We start from the raw sequence: 18,715 nt of genomic DNA, 5'->3' as shown, positions 1-18,715 counted from the left end.
TTGTGATTGGTCATTGTGTTAATCAGAGTTACTAAGTTTTTCAAAATTAATTATTTTTACAATATTGCTATTACTGTATAAATTATTCTCCCAATTTTGCTCACTTTATTCTGCATGAGTTCATTCAATTCTTCCCAGATTTTTTTGAATCATACCCCTTATCATTTCTTATAACACACTAGTATTCTATCACATTTATGTATTGTAATTGATACATCATCCCCAATTGATATGCATCACTTTGGTTTTCAATTTTTGCCACCACAAAAAGAACTGCTATAAATATTTTCATACATATGAGTCCTTTTCCACTTTCTTTATCACTGGGTCAAAGAATATGCACAGTTTAATAACATTTGGGGGCATAGTTCCAAATTATTCTTCAAAACAACTTGTGCACCTATTTTGGTTTGACCCAAATTAGTGTATCTATTTTCCCATATCCCTTGCAGCATTTGTTATTTTCCTTTTTCATCATGTAAGCCAGTCTGATGGCTAAGAAAGACAGAAATAGTGAGGTGGTACCTCAGGGTTGTCATTTCCCACAAGATGTTAATAATTATAAAGGAATCACCACCATATAAAGCCAAAAGAGTATAGAAATTTCCTCAGTCAAAAAAGAGACATATTATAGAAGACCAACGGCAATTTACGATGTAAACTTATTCACAAAATACTACAGAGCTCAATAATCTAAGAATGAGACATCTGGGTAGCACAGTGGGCAGAGTGCTGGGCCTGAAGTCAAGAAGACTCATCTTCCTGAGTTCAAATCTGGTCTCACACCTACTAGCTTTGTAACCCTCGCAAGTCACTTAGTCCCGTTTGCCTCAATTTCCTCATCTGTAAAATGAGCTGGAGAATGACATGGCAAATCATTGCAGTATCTTTGCCAATAAAACTCCAAATGGGATCATCAAGAGTCAAACATGACTGAACAATAACAACAACAAAAAATAGTCTAAGATTACTTGTTGTTAACTTATAACGTTGTGAAGAGTAGTAGAGAGAAAACAAAGTCTTTGGAAAACTTGGTGTGAGAACCAACCAAGCCTGATACTTCCAAGAGCATTTTTAGATAAAATTAGAAAGAGGACAAAAAAAGAGAAGGGAAAGGGAGCAGATTGTCAGCATTTCCATACCAAACTCATTTCACCATTGTGAAACTGCCATATTTAGACTGTAAGACCTATATCTGTGTGCACACATGAAAGTAGATGTGAAAATAACACCAAAGAAAACAAAGTCATAAAGAGCATCTGGACCAAACCAAGCACACACAGAAGAACCCTATGCTGAAAGTGAAACAATTTTTTAAGATACCTGGGGGAAAAATGCAAAATCTCAGAATAAGAATCACAGAATTTTTAAAGTTGGAAAGGCCCTTAGCACCCATCTGATTCAAACCACAAATGAAAGCTAGACCCCTAGGATATACCAAACAAGTGGTTGTCCACACTCTGATGGAAAATGGGACCATGGGAAAACCCATTGCCTCTTAAAACATCCCATTCCCACTTTTGAACAGCTTTAATTGTTAGAAAATTGTTGCTTTTTCCTGACGAACTTAAGTTTTCCTCTTTGAAACTTTTATTTATTGTTCCTGGTTCTACCCTCTTGATTGAAATACAGCAAGTCTAATACCTTTCCACACAGTAGCTTAAATACTTGAAAATTGCTGTCTTCTTCTCCTGGCTAACCATTCTCAGTTTCTTCAACCAATATACATATGACATGAAATTGAGGCCCTTGTGGCTGCCCTCCTAGATATTCTCTAACTCTCCTTGGCAGTCCTTCCTAAACTATGGCACCCAAAACTGAACAAAATACTCCTGAAATTACTACACCAAGACAAAGTACAGAGGGACCATCACCTCCTATTTCCTGGAAGCCATATTTTTCAATGCAGCCTAAGATCACATTAGTATCTTTACTTGCCACATTGCATTGCTTATTTATACTGAGTTCACGGTCTATTAAGACCTCCACATCATTTTTAGAAAAATTGCTGTTTAATCATGCCTTCCCCCATTCTTAACTATAGGTTGATTTTTTAACTCATTTAAGATAATATTTTATCTTATTCATTTTAATTTTATTAGATTCAACACAATACTCTAGCCTGCCAAAGATCCTGAATCTGACATTCACTGTGCTAGCTATCCCCATTCCCAATTTAGTATCATCTGCAATACTCTACCTATTAAAGAATTAAGTGATCATTAATGCAAGCCAAGAAGTTATTTACTACTCAGCTTTTAGGAGAGGGCTCACTCTGTCAGATGTATGGAGAATTGAAGTCCCCCATGAATGTGATCTATTTCCAAAATTCCTCATCTATTTCTTCTTTCTGTCTAGAAATGACTGGAAAAGAAATAAGCATGACAATTTGAAAAATGAAAAAGCAATCAGGATGGGACATCAATAACTACTGAACCATATGACTACTTTCTCCTTTCTATGAAATATTTTTGAAAATGATCTATACAATTCCTGAGGGTATCCTTGATGAAACTCTAAGAAGGAAACAGACAGACTTTCAGAAACAGTATTCTATGGCAGACCATATATCCACAATTACAAATTGAATGAAAGGTTTAAAGAATATGATATCTTGCTATGTTTTTGTTTGTTAATAACAAAAAGGCATTTAATTGAACAGAACGAATTTTAGTTTAGAAGTTCTCCTCCAGAAAGATTTTTTCCCCACCTATCACCTACACCTTAAGGACCATCAGAATTTTCCATCTGATTTATAGCTGAAACTTTCCATAATTTTTTGTATCCTCAATTGAATGTGAGTCCTTGAAAGCAAGGACTGTCTTGCTTTTCTATTTGTATTTTTAATACTTAGTACAGCACTTTCCACATAGTAAACAAATAAATGACTTATTCCTGCAGTAGTTCATGCACATTTTAAGTCCATAAAAGATTTCTTGGTATTTACGATCAGACATAATGTTCAATAATACCACTACTGTCATGAAAATGTGTCCCTTAGAGAATCCAAATGAAGGAGAAATCTCATCAGTGTTAAGGTCTTCCAGATATTTCTGATGTTCGCACATAACATTATGCTTATTCTATCAACCCTGAGCCTCCTTAGTGAAAGCTATAACCATTCCAAATTAAAAATTCTAATTATCCACAATGGTCAAAAGAATCAAGAATAGATTTTCCCTAGGTTTACATGGGGATGAGCAGACCCTGATTTGAGTGAAGGCCTTTTGCTACCGGTTCTCTGTGGGAATACATTGAAGTGCCTGGGTCACACCTATCCCATCCATACCCACTGTGGCTGAAACCTTTCTCTCAGGGCTGTGGTGGGTGAAAGATGAAATGACTGAGGAAACAAAGGTTCGAGCTTCCAAGCATTTTGATTTATTAAGCAATGCGTGCCAATTGCTCAGCAAACTGGACCCCCATCTCCTCAGCTTTAGTTTGGGTTAGAATACAGGAGCAGACGTAAACTATGTTGCACTCAGGCCTTCAGAGGATCTGAGCCCTATTGCCCACAGCTCTCCCTATGGATGTAACAAGGTACCCAGGAAGCACCCATCCCATCCAGGCTACCTGTCTCCCAGGGACATATTATGCAATTCATACGTACATCTTACCCAGGCACTGATGATGTACAAGTGAGCTGGGCTCAGAACTAAAAAGGAGGAAGAAGCTAGATTATATTACCAAAACAGCACTTCCAGTAAGATCCTTGACATAAAAACCCATCTTTTTAACACTAACCACCTCAGGACCAGGAAAACCTGGGTTCAAGTTCCGTTTTTGACAGATATTGTGTGATCCTGGGCAACTCACTTAACCTCTCAGTGTTCTAGGCAACAGACTAAAACTGTAAGTTGCAGAGAAAGCATTGACCTGCATCTGTGGCACCTAGGAATTCCCTATACCAATGAAATTACAGGCCCAGGGCCCATTTTTTTTTCAGTGATGCCATATAGCAAAGAATCTTGGAATATCTTCAAAGATTCCAAACTACAAGTGACCCAAAGGGCAGTGGAGAGATATTTGGGAGGCGATGATTTATGTGAGAAGTGGCATAAATATGCTGTGTAGAAGATGTAAGCAAAAGTGGGCCAGCTATGTTTTAGCAGTAAAGGGTGATAGGTGGACAGCACATGCACTGCGCTGGTACCTTGGAATGCTAACACTGTAGATTTATAAATGAAAGTGACAGCTATCATTTAGCTTCACTGCCTCATGTTACAGATGGGGAAACTGAGGCCCAGACCAGTCAAATGGCTTGCCTAACATTACACAGGTAGTAAATGGCAGAGCCAGAATGTTATCCTAGGTCTTCCATCACTGAATCTAGTGTTTTTTTCTTCTGTGCTACATTGGGTTAAGTATTTACGTAAACTGAATGAGAATTTTGGGGAGGACATAGACAAGATGGAACCATTGAGTGAATGAACATCTACAATGTTGGAGCAGACACATGTCAATAACATCACTGATCCTTTGAAATATTGACTTATACATACCTGTTCTGTTTAATAATGAGTTTACAGTAATGTAACCTTATTTCAGATTTCCTTTTTTTCAGTTGGTTGTAGCCAACTATTTGATAGCAGGAGGAAGCTATATGTACCACACTTCTATTCTGGCGACTTTTCATTAGTATCTCTTGGCGCTTCTTTGATTGGTCATTGGTTATTACCCTCCATAAGAGAAAAATATTCATTCACAAATTTCTATCATTCATATTGGGAAAAAAATGAGATGAGTTCCATTAGGAAAGGCTATATAAGAATATAATTTATACTTCAGGACAACTTAGGGCAAATCATCCTGTGGCTAGTGACATGAGGAATATTTTGCTGTCAGGAACTTAAAGTCTACGTGGTAATTTAAATCATTAGAATCTGTTTTGGATGTATAATTTCGAGTGTAAGACTGTAGGCTGTCTAGTGAATAATTTTAATTGTTTTATTCACCTAATTTTAAAACAATTTAATTAACTTTTTCATTGTAGCATTGTAAAATTTCATTTAATCAGATATCATTTTAGTCTTTAAATATTTAAAGTAGACATCTGTCACTATCTTCTCGTTGATAGAGATAATATTGAGAACTTCGGAAACCATGTTTCAAAAGGGGCTATATTGATAGGTTACCATTTACAATGTTGGAGGAGACACTTGTTAATAACATCACTGGTCCTTTGAAATAATGACATATATTTATATCATCAGAGTCTCTGTGAAAACCCATATCAAATGCATGATATTGCAAATAGGACATGAATAGCATAAAGTCTCAGTTTATTTTTAATTTAAAATACCCTTCAATTTCTGAGAAATTACCTGAAAATTTATCATTTGGAACATCATATGTTACAGCTTTTTGAATTTTGCATAGTGAATTTCACATAGACTAAATTTTCTAAAAACAATCACCCCCATTTTTTTGTCTTTCAAGGTAGTAAACTAATAAAGAAAGAGAAAAGGAAAAAATGAAATGAGAACTTGCAGAAATACAAAATGAAATATCCAAACGAGATAATTTTGCAGCCAAATGACTTAGGGGAAAATAACTACATCTAAACTGGCCACATTTAAATAGAATAGCCTGTACAGTTATTACAGGTAGTAAAATGCTTTCAAAGCAGAAAAATACTGATGCTTAATGGGTTACGTCTTTGGAACTTTCTTAAAAACTGATTGGAACTTGTTGCAGAAGCAATTTCATTTGAATCCAATGCTATGATGAGTTCATTTAAGTTTTGTGTACCTTAAGCACTTGATAGACAATTTATTCTAGCTTGTGTCTATATATTACCTTATCCAGGTGTTCAGGGCTAGAAATGTGTTTATTAATGTGTTAATGATAAATGTGTAAAAGGCAGCTGGTGTAGAGGATAGAGAGTCATCTAGGAGACAGGAAGACCTGGGCTCCAGTTTCAGTTCCGTCACCTACTAGCTATGCAACCCTGCATAAATCACTTAACATCTCAGAGCTGCAAGGCAACTCTCTAAGACTCTAAATGGCAGATTAGGTGGTGATTTGCACTGCTAGAGGGGATTTGCTCCTTGGGAATTTCCTATGCTGAGAAAATCATGTTTAGCCTTTTCAAAAAGAAAAAGCATATGTCCAAAATGAGCAAATGGTAATCCAGGTACAGGCACTTAGGTGGTCCAGTGAGTAAAGTACTAGACATGGAGTCAGGAAGACCTGAGTTCAAAGCTTATCTTAGACAATTACTAGCTGTGTGACCTTTGGACAAGCAACTTAGTCTCTTAGCCTATACTTCCTTATTTGTATAAAAGTGATAATAATAATACCCATCTTACAGGGTGGTTTTGAGGATTAAATGACATATTTGTAAACCATTTTGCAAATTTTAAAATACTATATAAATAGTAACTATTACCATCTAATAATTAGAATGTTGCATGTGAGCAAGGGTCTACATGTAGGAACCTCACTAGTGCTGGATATGAGCTTAATTTAGAGTGATACAATGGTGTAGTTCTTTTTGTTTGTTTTTAAGCAGTAGAAATGGAGACAAGAAAATCGAAATCAAATCCTGACACTTACTGTCACTTACCCTCTCAACCTCAGTTTCATGTGTAAAATGGGGATAAAAATACCAACCCACCACACTGGGCAATTATGAGAGTTGAATACAATAATTACAAAAATGTCTTTGTAAAATTTAAAGAGCTAAATACATTTCATCAGGAATGTTCCATTAAGATTAACCACTCTGTCATATCAAACTTCTTTCTTTGACTTAAAAAAAAGCCTTTGATTACAAATCAGTCAATTTACTTTCTTTACAGATGCTAGTCTCTGAGTTTGATGAGCTAAATTTTATTGGTTTATGATAGCATTTTATTGGTTTATGATAGTATTTTATTATGATAGCATTTTAAATTTAAATTTTAAATTGGCCAGATTTGATTCTCTGTCATCATTTAACCTCTAACAAATATAATTTGAAATGTATTTCTGCAAAATCTAATAGTACAATTTATCAAGCAGGCAATAATTCAGACATTTTGAACACTTAGCTCCATTAATGTGCATTTCAAAAAGTAATTTGCTTTTGCAAAGCATATAGTTTTTAAGTAATTATTAGAGGCTGATGGGGATTTTTTCAGTTTTTTATGAATATATCATGAAAATCAATCATTCATAGAATATACAATAATAGTAATCACTCTTTAAAGTGTCTTTTGCATACTGTATTTGGAATTAATTTATTCTTATTCATTTCTTTTGAATGTGTTCTCATAAATTCCATTTGTTTCTTTTATTGAAGAGAGATAAAAGCATTTAATCTCAGGTGAAATGATGCAAAGAAACTAATATAATTACACAGTCATTGATGAAAAGTGTTGTGTACTAAATTTTCTTTTGTCTAAATAGATGTTTATTCATATAATGCCTAAGGAATAAAAAACTGTTCCATATTAACATTCTATCTTAGAAGGAATGCAAAACTAGACATTGTAATATCAATAAATGAAATGGTTTCAGGAAATGAAGGATTGAGAAAAATAAACAATTCAATCAAAAAGATGATTAACTTTGCAAAAAATAAATTTTTATCAAACAGTAAGCATTTATTAAGTACCAATAATGTGTCAGGCACTATCCTAGATGCTGGGGTATAACAACAAAAGTAAAAATCAGTCTCTTCCCTAAAGGATATCACACACCACTATTTTTCATCATGAAAAAGCTAAGTACAACATAAACATGCATGTATTGTATGTTGGAAAATAATTTTCCTATGAGGTAAATTATTAAGTTATGTGAACAGATTATGCAGATCTGAATTATTAAAAATAATTCAAATATACTAAGTATTCACTTGTGCTTTTTCTGTGACACAAGCTATTGCCTAGAAGAATAGACTAGGGGCAAAAAACATAACCTACTTTACAAGTATGTGGCAGTATGATTAATACAAAGAGTTTATAGATTGTTACTCAGTGACACCTATGTTTTTTTTAACTTGGAACAAAACCTGAAATTGGAATTTTGTGTCCAGTTTCAATTTTAACTTTCCAGAAATGAATTCAAGAATTAGAAAAGAGAGAGGTGAAAAAAAAAGCAAGCCACAGAAAACCAAAATCTTTTCCTAAAATTAAAATTTAAATCCAAAACAAAAAAAAAAGTCATTGCAATGAGATAATGAACATGTGTGCAGAACTTTTTTGATGATTCTTCAGTTTATATTCTTTGCCAACTCTTTTCATCTTCTATTCTCCTGCCATTTTCTAATTATGTTGTTTCTTTTGAAGACCCACATCAGAAGATAAGCTAGACCAGAGAGTAAAAATAAAAGATCAGGCCTAGACTGTGTCTACATAATGCAAAAGAATTAACCATTTTCATAGGGGTAAGAAGAGGAATTATTCAAACCAATTAATTAACAAATTGATGGACTGTGTCAAACCACTGAGACTAAACAAGTCTAATTGTATATTAGAGATATATCTTTATTTGACACTAAAACATTTGAAGGAGATAGAAGTATCTTTTTTGATATACCTATGAATTGAAATCTTTTGTGCTGTGTCTGGCCTTCATGACATGGATAAGCAGAACATGAGAGCATCCGCTGAATCCAACCAATGAATCAATGTTCCATCTGTGGTCTTATCAGACATGTTACAGGATAGCACAGTAATTAGATTTCATGAGTTAGGTCTTTAAAAAAATTATTCAGTTTGGGGATAAATTTTAAAGTAAAACATGTCCACTTCTGATTTTCAATATTAAGGTTATATTAGGTTATGTTAACTAGATTTAAGCTTTTTGGTTGGTAACTTTTCTGTCATTATGCAAAATGGAGAAACAACATTCAGTTTGAAAGATATTTGCCAAACTTTCCAAGAAAAATATGACTTACACCTTCTTCATTGTTTCTCAATTTGCCAAAAAGGTGGCATAACTTTAGTCTTTAGGACACAGCATTGACTGAGCTCCCTGTCATCTGAAAATCCCTTAAAATGAGGAGAGGTGTGCATTGCCATAGAAACTGAGAGCCTGAATAGCTTGTTTTAGTTGAGAATTGTGAAAAGGCAGCTTTCTTACATGCTGCTGCTTTCATTGGGAAAAGGAATTGTGTTTCAAATGGATAACAATTTTAATAGCTTGTTTTGTAAGCCCTAGATTGAAAAATAAAATAAAATATATTCCTTTTTATGAGTAATTTCACAATAACTACAAAGACCTACCATTAGATTACATCAATTTTTGAAGTCTGACAGTTCCTCATGAGTCAGTAAAGGGGGACAAAAGAAATGAGGCCAGTGGTTTGCTACAAAGAATACCCTGGAAGGCCAAGAAAACTGTCACTGTGTTTCTGGAAAGCTTTTTTTATATTCTCTTTTACACACACTCCTTGTCAATGGGATAATTTTAAAGGCAACTGGAAGATTTGCTACTTAAAGGAAATTTACCCAAATCTTCTTGTGCATTAAATAATTTTTTGGCAATTAGAATTATTGTGCTCTGATTTATCTGTTTTGTAAGTCCACTTGGCCATATAGTGAGTTCTCACAGAGGAAGGTTGTCCTGTTCAATGTTGTCTGTTGTCCAAATAGCACAGGAAGAGATCAGTACTATATGCAGACCTACAGTCTAGGCAAAAAGGACTTGAGTTGACCACTCTTTAAGTTCAAAACCTTCTGAGGACTAATAAAGAGCCCAAGTTGTACCCACCTTTCTATTAATAAGTGGATTTGGCTTTTTTTGGGATTGCTCACTTTGAAAAAAAAAATAAACAAAACACCACAGCGTAGTGGATAGATTAATATCCTGGAAACCAGGAACCCTGGCTTTAAGGCCTACCTCTGACACATACCAGCTGTGTGATCCAGGACAAGTCCCTTACATGCTAAATACCTGGATCACTTGGATTTGTTTCCATTTACTTATACTCTCATTGGTCTAGTCAGCTCTATCTGCAATTTTTAGTATCAATTTAACTATAAAAAGGAGAAAAATTTAGCCTATCTCTCCTGATAATAATTTGTGTGTCTCTAGCATACTAAAGATTTCCAAAGATCTCACCTCACAAAAACCCTGTGAGGTAGTTATTGCAAGTGGTATTATGCTATTTTTTGTGATAAACCAGTTGAGGCTTAGAAATGTGAAATGAGATGTCCATAATGAATGACAGAGGCAAGACATGAACCTGGGGCTCCAGACACTCTGTGTAATAGGCCACCTTGCTACTGCCTTGTCTTCCTAGAAAACTGAAGAAGAAAGCCAGACACTATGGGCAACCGTATTTTGGAAGCCTTTGGTGGGGAAGTACAAGGTTTAGTAGATTTAAATATCCTTGTTAAGTAGAACAATCCTGGAGTGCAGAACACTGTCCACTAATTCTGTGTTCACCATTCTTTCATGTCTTTGATTCTAGACATTTCAGCAGTCATCTCTACAACATAAATCAAAGAAGAAAAACAAAGGTAAGAAATGAAAATTACACATAAATCCTCACTCTCAGTATCTACTGAGTACCTACATTGCACATGGCTCTCAGTACTGAGTATTATAATTACGATGCTATGGTTGTTGTCATTCAGTTATTTAGTCATGTCTGACTCTTCATGACCCCGTGGACTATAGCATGCCAGGTCCTTTTATGTGCTACTGTCTCCCAATTCTACTGTGGTAGAATTTAAATGCTGTCATCGTATAAAGAATTAGTCTTTCTAACTTAGTCAGAGGTTTTCTTTTAAATTCTGTTCTCTTATATTTAAGGAATAGAATGATTTGGAAAAACAGGACCTAAGCTCAGAACCACCTCTGCCACGTGTGTGACTTTTCTGGCTCAGTTTCTCCATGTGTAAAATGAGGATGTTAAGCTAGATGCCCTCTAAAGTCCCTTTCAGCTCTTAAATTATGATCCTATGACTCTAGTTAACACAGCCATCAGTGGGGGGGGAAGCATTTATTATTAAGGTGCTGTCCTAGGTTCTGGAATGCCTGTTGCTTTCATCAGAATTCATGGTTTCATAACCCAGAGCATAGATGGGATAGCAAATTCCTTACCAAACTATGATTCCATTAGTGATGAAAGAGAACTGAAAGGTATTCATAGGTGCGTGGCTTAAGTATAAACAAAAAATATCCAACTAAGGGCATTCATTTGTCCTGCTGGATCTTTTTGTGATCTGTAGATTTCTCTCACAGTTTCATAATGAACAATTTTTAAAAGTAGTTTCATCCATTGGTGTCTTTAGGTCCAATTGCAGGCAAGAGCAAACGACGAATTTCTTGTAAAGACCTTGGCCGTGGTGACTGTGAGGGCTGGCTTTGGAAAAAGAAAGATGCCAAAAGCTATTTTTCACAGAAATGGAAGAAATATTGGTTTGTTTTAAAGGACACATCCCTGTATTGGTATATTAATGAAGAGGTAAGCTATAAACACATTTTGTTTTCTAGTGTGTTTAGTGGTCTTAAGAAAATGTTAAAAACATACAATATAATTTAAAGCATATAATCACATGAAGACCATTTCATAAGACTAATGTTAACCATCTTTCCATCTACACTCTTTAACTAGGCATTTTTGTGGGTTCTAAGATGATATTTGCTTAAATTATTTTAATACATCAACTAAATCTCCTTGAGTACAATGAAACATAGTCACACATTCTCTAAATATAACTAAAAATATCAAGCTAACTCAAGCAGAAACCTGACTGAAAGGATTATTATTCATGGAAATAAGAGACCATATTAAAATTGTTTGCCTTTGCTCAAGGTCTTGTTTGCTTTCTTTTTGGAATTTTTATTTGGAATTTTAAATATGTCGATCCCTTGGATTCATTTTATTGCATCAGAAAAGCTGCTATTGGAAATCTATAAGAAGCTGTATTTGATTGGTCTAATATTCTGCTTGACTGAGAGGAAGGGAACAAACACAAAATTTTACAATCATAGAATCTTAATGTTGGGGTCATCAATAGTCAATTGGCAAGCATGTATTATGCCAGGCACTCTCCTAGATGCCAGGGATGTAAAGGCAAATTTGGAAGGGATCTGTATCATTTTTTTTTTAATTTTGTAGCTTAGGTATGCATTTTAACAATACAGTCTTTACTAGCTTCATACTTGGTATTAACGTTTTGCTGGGATAAAAATGTCCTTCTAGCCACAGATTTACAAATGCCACCTTCTGGAATTACACCAAAGTATGGTATGCTACATTCTCATGAAACTGCTCCACTAGCCAGGATGAGGACTGTCTTTCTTTAGGTGTTTCTCAGTCTCTACATTGGCCTTTACTCTTCTGCCACGGCCATATACTTGTTTATAATTTTAGGTGACATTTCTCCTAAGTGAAATAATTACATCAATGAATTCCATTTGCATTATTTGTTTTACCAAATAGTAAAATGTTTGTAACCTTGGCTAGGTCAATTGTTATGGCTCTTGTGGTCATTACCTTCTAAAAATCCTTAGGTTTTTATATCAATGACAATAATTTTAATTATTGCAATATTGTTAATCCATTGACTAGATCATGACTGAGAGCTAATTATCAGCTTATAATTTAACAATGTGATCATTTTATAGTTGCATCATGTAATAAATATTGGGGCAGTTATGTGGTACAGTGGATAGAACGTTGGTCCTAGAGTCAGGAAGATTCATCTTCCTGAGTTAAAATCTGGCCTGAGACACTTACTAACTGTGTGACCATGGGGAAGTTGCCTAACTCTGTTTGCCTCAACTTCCTCATCTGTAAAATGAGCTGGAGAAGGAAATGGAAAACCACTCCAGTATCTTTACCAAGAAAAACCCAAAGAGGGTCATGAAGAGTAGGAAATGATTGGGAAAAAATGAGTGAACAACAGCAATAAATATTACTATATATACCAACTAAACTGGACAATTCTTAGCACCCCAAGCACAACTGTGTTCTTACCACTCCATCCCCTTTGTTTGGACTATTTCCTACATCCTCCCCCTCTTTGCCTGTTGAATTTCTCAACATTCTTCAAAGCCCAAATAATTTTTCCTTGTCCTAGAAGCTCTCCCAATTAATATCAATAATGACCTTCCCTGTCAAACTGAATTATAACACTGTCTTGTTAATATCTAATCCCACATATCAAATAAGTGCTATATATATAGTAGCTACCTGTGTTAGTGTCCAGCCTACTTGCTAAGGTCCTTCAATCATTCAATCCAGAAATATTTATTAAACATACTATCTACAATGTTCCAGGGCCTGTGTAAGTCACTGAGGATACAAATATAAAAATGAGATGGTCCCTGGTCCTAAGGAGCTTACATTCTATTCTGTTAAATTTAGGGACCATGGTTCATCAAAGCTTTGTAGCTCCACTACTTGTAGGACAATGCTCAACAAATGATGGGCAGTTGATAGATTTTTGTGCCATCTCTATTTGTGTAGTCACAGAAGTTATTCCTATTATTTTTGTTTTGCTATTCATCACACATTTTCCTTTGTTATCTACTTTTGATTATTTGTATTGCATTTCTATGCAGCAAATACACTATCCTCGACCACTACACGAGAACCTTAATTTCAGTAAATGATGTACTTTGTTTTTAGCTATAAATTAGCCATAATTTTTTCTTCATTGAGATGATCTGGAAGAAATGGTGTGTCTATGTTTTAATTTGCTGTTAGGCAACTTATCAATAAATCTACTGGCTTCTAAATTATATATCATCTTTCTTAATGTTAACATCATATAACTGTAAACATTCTTATCTACCAGTTTCTAAAGGTTATAATTGGTTAGTTATATTATCAGTGGTGAATTAACAGCTCTTCAAAATGAGCTTGGGACGTAAATGAGTAAGTCAAATTTATATTCCAAGCCATACTAACTCCTAATAGTTCTTTTTGTTTGGAAATAACAACAAAGATAAGAATAGTAATAGTATTTATGTAGTGCTTTAAAGTATGCAAGATGCTTGCTATATATTATCTCTTTTGACCTTGACAACATCCCTAAGAGGTTAAGTGACTGCCCAGTCACACAGCTAGAAGGCATGTGAGGCAAAATTCAAATTCAGGCTCTAACTGCAAGTCCAGTGCCCTATAATCAGTACCCTAGCATCGCCTAATAAATAAAAATGTAAAACTTAGGGTCAGGAAGACCTGAGTTTGAGTCTCACTTCAGATACTTGCAACCTGTGTGAAACCCTGGACAAAGTGACTTAATCTCTTAACCTTAATTTCCTCATAGGTAAAATGGAACTAATAATAGCACCGAATCCATAGGATTGTTGTGAGGATAAAACAAAACAACAAATGTAGAACACTATACAAACCGAAAATTATAATACCCATTAACATATCGTTATAGGAGAAAAAGGGCAGCCAGGTGGAGCAGTGGATAGAGCACCAGTCCTGGAATCACGAGGACCTGAGTTCAAATCTAGTTTCAGACTCTCAAGTTGTATAACCCCGGGAAAATCACTTAACTTTATTTGCCACAGTTTCCTCATCTTTAAAGTTGACTGGAGAAGGAAATGGCAAACTATGCTAGTATCTTTACCAAGAAAACTCGAAGTGGAGTCACAGAAAGTCAGAAACAACTGAGCAACAAATAGGAAAAATGTCACAGTAAATTAGGTGGCAGATAATGCTCAAATTTTCATTCATTCATTCAAAAACCATTCAGTAAAAATCTACTATATGCATTGCTATATGAATTTAAAATGAAAGCATCAAGTTGGATAGGCCATAGAATTAAAATGTCCTCATATTTGGGAAAGGAACCATTCATTTGTTCCCCAAATGAGTAACATTGAAGAAAATAAATATTGTGAAGAATTAAGAATATTTTGACCAAAATGTTTGGGCCAATGTTCTCACATTGCCCTTTTCAATTGCATACTCCCACAGAGCAATTATTGTCAGCAGAATCAATTTTTGTTGCAAAGAATAACGTAGATTCGAGAGCCAGAGGAGATCTTAGAAATCATTCAGAGATTAGAAAAGAGAAAAGAGAAGAGAAAATAGAGAATAGAAAATCTGGCTCCTTTTGAGGTGGTACGAGTCCATAACCAAAATTAGAATGAGAATGTTTAGGAAAAGTATAATCTCATTTTAATCTGAGTGGTCAAAAGACATGCAACAGGACTCCCCCCCAAAAAAAGTTGAAGAAAATTTCAGGAAGAAGATCATGATAATCCCAAGTGGCATAAACAAAAACAACAGTTATGAAGTTTTTATCTAAATTTAGATATTGCACAATTCACTTACCATAATTCCTTATATTTCAGGAGAAAAAGAAGCATTTGTTAGTTTTTAAAAGGCATTATTAAAAGATATTTTACATGTGGAATGTTGTTAAAAAGCAATTTTAGTTACATACCATGTATCCCAATCCAGACAGTCAAAGAACTAATTGATCTCTATTAATACAGACAGGTATTCTGGAATAAGCAGAATAGTGGTTTTGTATATTTAACAAAATATGGTTCATGTTTGTTGATTGCATTTTGGGGGAGCAGAATCTAGCATAGTGTCTCCTTAAGGAGTTCTTTATCTTCATTTTTTTGAATATTATATATTTGTACTATTACATATTGTTGAAATGAAAAACTGAAAATTGAAGTTGTTTGGGAATTTTTCTACATTTTAAAACATCTAAATGTTCATAAGTAAATTAAAGAAAAACATTCAGCTTGCATCAGTTCTGAAATGGTGAAAATTTGGGCCTTAAGTTGTACTAAGCTAAATAATTTTAAATGGCTATTAATATTGAATTACCATACTGGAATGAAAAATGCTTATTTGAATTTTTTGTTTCACCTCTGAAGGTAACAAGTTCTAATTTCATAATAATGAAGTTTTTTTAATGATATATTTTCTTTTCAATTGTTTCCTTTGTCATCAAAAAGTTACTCAGAAGATGATGGAAAATAGTATTATTCCAAGATGACATGAAATTACAGAGAGTTCAAAAGGAGAAGCCACAATTGTCATTTCTAAAATATCAGTCTTGGCTCTGATTTAAGGGAATAAAATGAAAAGTCACTTTGATACATCATTGGGAATGAATTAGATGATTTAATTGTCAATCTTCTGTAGATGATGTACTGAAAAGGACTCTTTTTATTCTTTAGGATGAAAAAGCAGAAGGATTCATCAGTTTGCCTGAATTTAAAATTGATAGAGCCAGTGAATGTCGCAAGAAATAGTTAAGTGTGGTTTTTATTTGTCTTTACTTCCAGATTGGTGTCTTGATCATAGAAACCCGCAGACTTGTACTCTCAATCATAGGCTGCTGTTGTTCTTGGCGTTCAGCTCTTTTTAGTCATGTCCAACTCTTTGTGATCCCATTTGGGGTTTTTCTTGGCAAAGGTACTGAAGAGGTTTGCCATTTCCTTCTCCAACTCATTTTACACATGAGGAAACTGAGGCAAACAGGCTTAAGTGACTTTCCCAGAGTCACACAGCAAATAAATGTGTTAGGCCAGATTTGAACTAGGGAAGACAAGTCTTTCTGACTTCAGGCCTGGTACTCTATCCATTGTACCACCCCACTGCCCTAAAACTAGGTTAGACTGAGCAATATAATATGTGTGGTCCAATCAGAGAAATAATATAGATGGATAATTTTGTCCTTTTTTTAAGACTTCCTTCCATGTGGCACTGTCATTTTTCTTTCTAACTTGGAGATGAAAATTTTCCTTTTCACGTGGGCAGTTTGCATATAATGTATACCTATACAAAAGCATTAGTTTTGGGGCAGCTAAGTGGTGCAGTGGATGGAGCACCGGTCCTGAAATCAGGAGGACCCGAGTTAAAATCCGGCCTCAGACCAAACACTTGACACTTACTAGCTGTGTGACCCTGAGCAAGTCACTTAACCCCAATTGTCTAAAAAACAAAACCAAACCAAAAAAAAGCATTAGTTTTTATGATCAGATGATATCAGGAGAGCAGGGACACCCGGGTCTTACCTCCGGCATTGACTCCTGTGTGCCTCATGAGATAAATCACTTAGTTTTTCTTAGTTTCCACTTAGATAAAGTGAGAATAATCATAACTATTCCACTAAAGTAATCTGTGCTGCCACATGACCCCTTGCCTGCTGGAGACACTGGCTTGGTCAAGTCTTTCACTCCCTTTGCTTTGTTTCCACGGCGTTATCCTTCACAAGAATCCTAAAATTGAACAAAAATTTCTCGGATTGGTCGGACTATTTGCCTTTCTGTTCTGTTCTTTTTCCACAGTCCTCAACACCTCTTTTTTTTTTCCTTCTCTTCACTTATATGGTATAGAAACAATTTTAAGGTTTAGCTAAATGTGCAGAGTTGCTCTTTATTTGATCTAGATTTTTTTTTTCATTATTGAGGCCTTCATGGCTTACAGAACAGATGTCTGAATAGAACTTTCAATTAATACATGGATCCAGAGATCAGCAATTACACAAAAGCTATTTTGAAAATGCCTGCATGTATCTCTCAATGTGCAAACTGCTTAAGGTAACTGAAAATAGTGCATAGAGTGCTAAACTTGGAGTCAAGAAGACCTGGGTTCAAATATCTTCTCTGATATTTGTTTGTGATACTGGGTAAATCATATAATTGATCAGAATCTTAAGCAGCTTTTGGGAGCTTACCAAATGATTCATATTTGTCTCCAATCTGTGTTGATGGAACAAAGGAACACACCAGGAGTTCCCACGTTCTGGTGAAATAACAACTCTTTCATGTATTGGTATAGGATCCTATTTGCATTTACACCCACTCCTTCCACTTAGGTGGTTGATAAAATTTAATGACTAAGCTGATTTCCTGAAAGACTTTTTTTTTAAACTGACTTTTCTATCATAATGGTACAACCACTATTCATATGGACACAAAAGCAGTCTTAAGGTATGTTAATGAATAGCAATAGAGTGTTTAACTGTTTTGTGCCTGGAAATAAAATACTTATTACTTTACCTACTTTTATATTCTATTCCTTTTTTACAGTGCATTCAAAGCTTGTCATCCTAAAATCAAAAGTTTTTACTTTGCTGCTGAACATCTGGATGATATGAACAGGTAAAAACAACAAACCAAACTTTACAAACTATAAAAAGCCAATCATATATTTTGAGGATATCCTGTATAGTTGTAATGATTTTACAATAATACTTATGTATATTCAATACTAGTAATATATCTAAGATCTAGAAAGATTTGTTTAATCGGTGTTTGGGTTTTTCCCCTTAAGTGAACCCAATCATTGTTGCACAAGACCATTGTAACATCTAATTTTAAGCTGTGACTTTTTCTTTAGTGTCAAACAGTCATGATCACTCACCAGGTATTCAGTTAATTGGTTAGTTATCCAAATGAATATTAATCTAAACATAAGCATTTTAAAAAGCAGAGCTTTTTTGATTGAAACTGACGAGTTGGAAAAGTAGAGGTACACACACATATGTGTATGTCATATATATATATATATATACACACATATATAGCATATACATAGCATATATAGCATTGTATATAATATATACTATAGTATAGTTATATATACATATATACATTTTATAGATGGATAGATGTATGTATATCTAGATATGGGTATCTAGATAGATATGCCTGGAATTCTCAATAGCTGAAAGGAAGTGGCAGTCATCTCAGATGTTGAATATGTAAGGAAGCTGCTATTTCCCTTTCTTTCTATTGCTAACCACCTCCAAATGGCCAATTTAAAAAAAAAAAAGTTAAGACA

The 18,715-nt window shown here is 34.5% G+C and overlaps 1 protein-coding gene across 10 annotated transcripts in view; it reads left to right on the top strand.

Moving 5' to 3' along the window:
• CNKSR2 (connector enhancer of kinase suppressor of Ras 2) overlaps positions 1 to 18,715 on the top strand; it is a 333,138-nt gene that overhangs the window by 243,359 nt on the left and 71,064 nt on the right. For all 10 annotated transcript variants that reach the window (XM_078146630.1, XM_078146627.1, XM_078146628.1 and 7 more), the window contains 4 exons: positions 10,403 to 10,451; positions 11,229 to 11,401; positions 16,105 to 16,178; positions 17,962 to 18,033. In XM_078146630.1, the coding sequence (XP_078002756.1) occupies positions 10,403 to 10,451; positions 11,229 to 11,401; positions 16,105 to 16,178; positions 17,962 to 18,033 (368 nt within the window). The remainder of the gene's footprint in view (positions 1 to 10,402; positions 10,452 to 11,228; positions 11,402 to 16,104; positions 16,179 to 17,961; positions 18,034 to 18,715) is intronic.

Source organism: Phascolarctos cinereus, unplaced genomic scaffold, assembly GCF_003287225.1.
Source record: "Phascolarctos cinereus isolate Bilbo 61053 unplaced genomic scaffold, phaCin_HiC Scaffold_726;HRSCAF=1367, whole genome shotgun sequence".
NCBI classification, from domain to species: domain Eukaryota; kingdom Metazoa; phylum Chordata; class Mammalia; order Diprotodontia; family Phascolarctidae; genus Phascolarctos; species Phascolarctos cinereus.
Note: the sequence above shows the minus strand (reverse complement) of the source record. Positions and strands in the feature narration are given on the sequence as shown.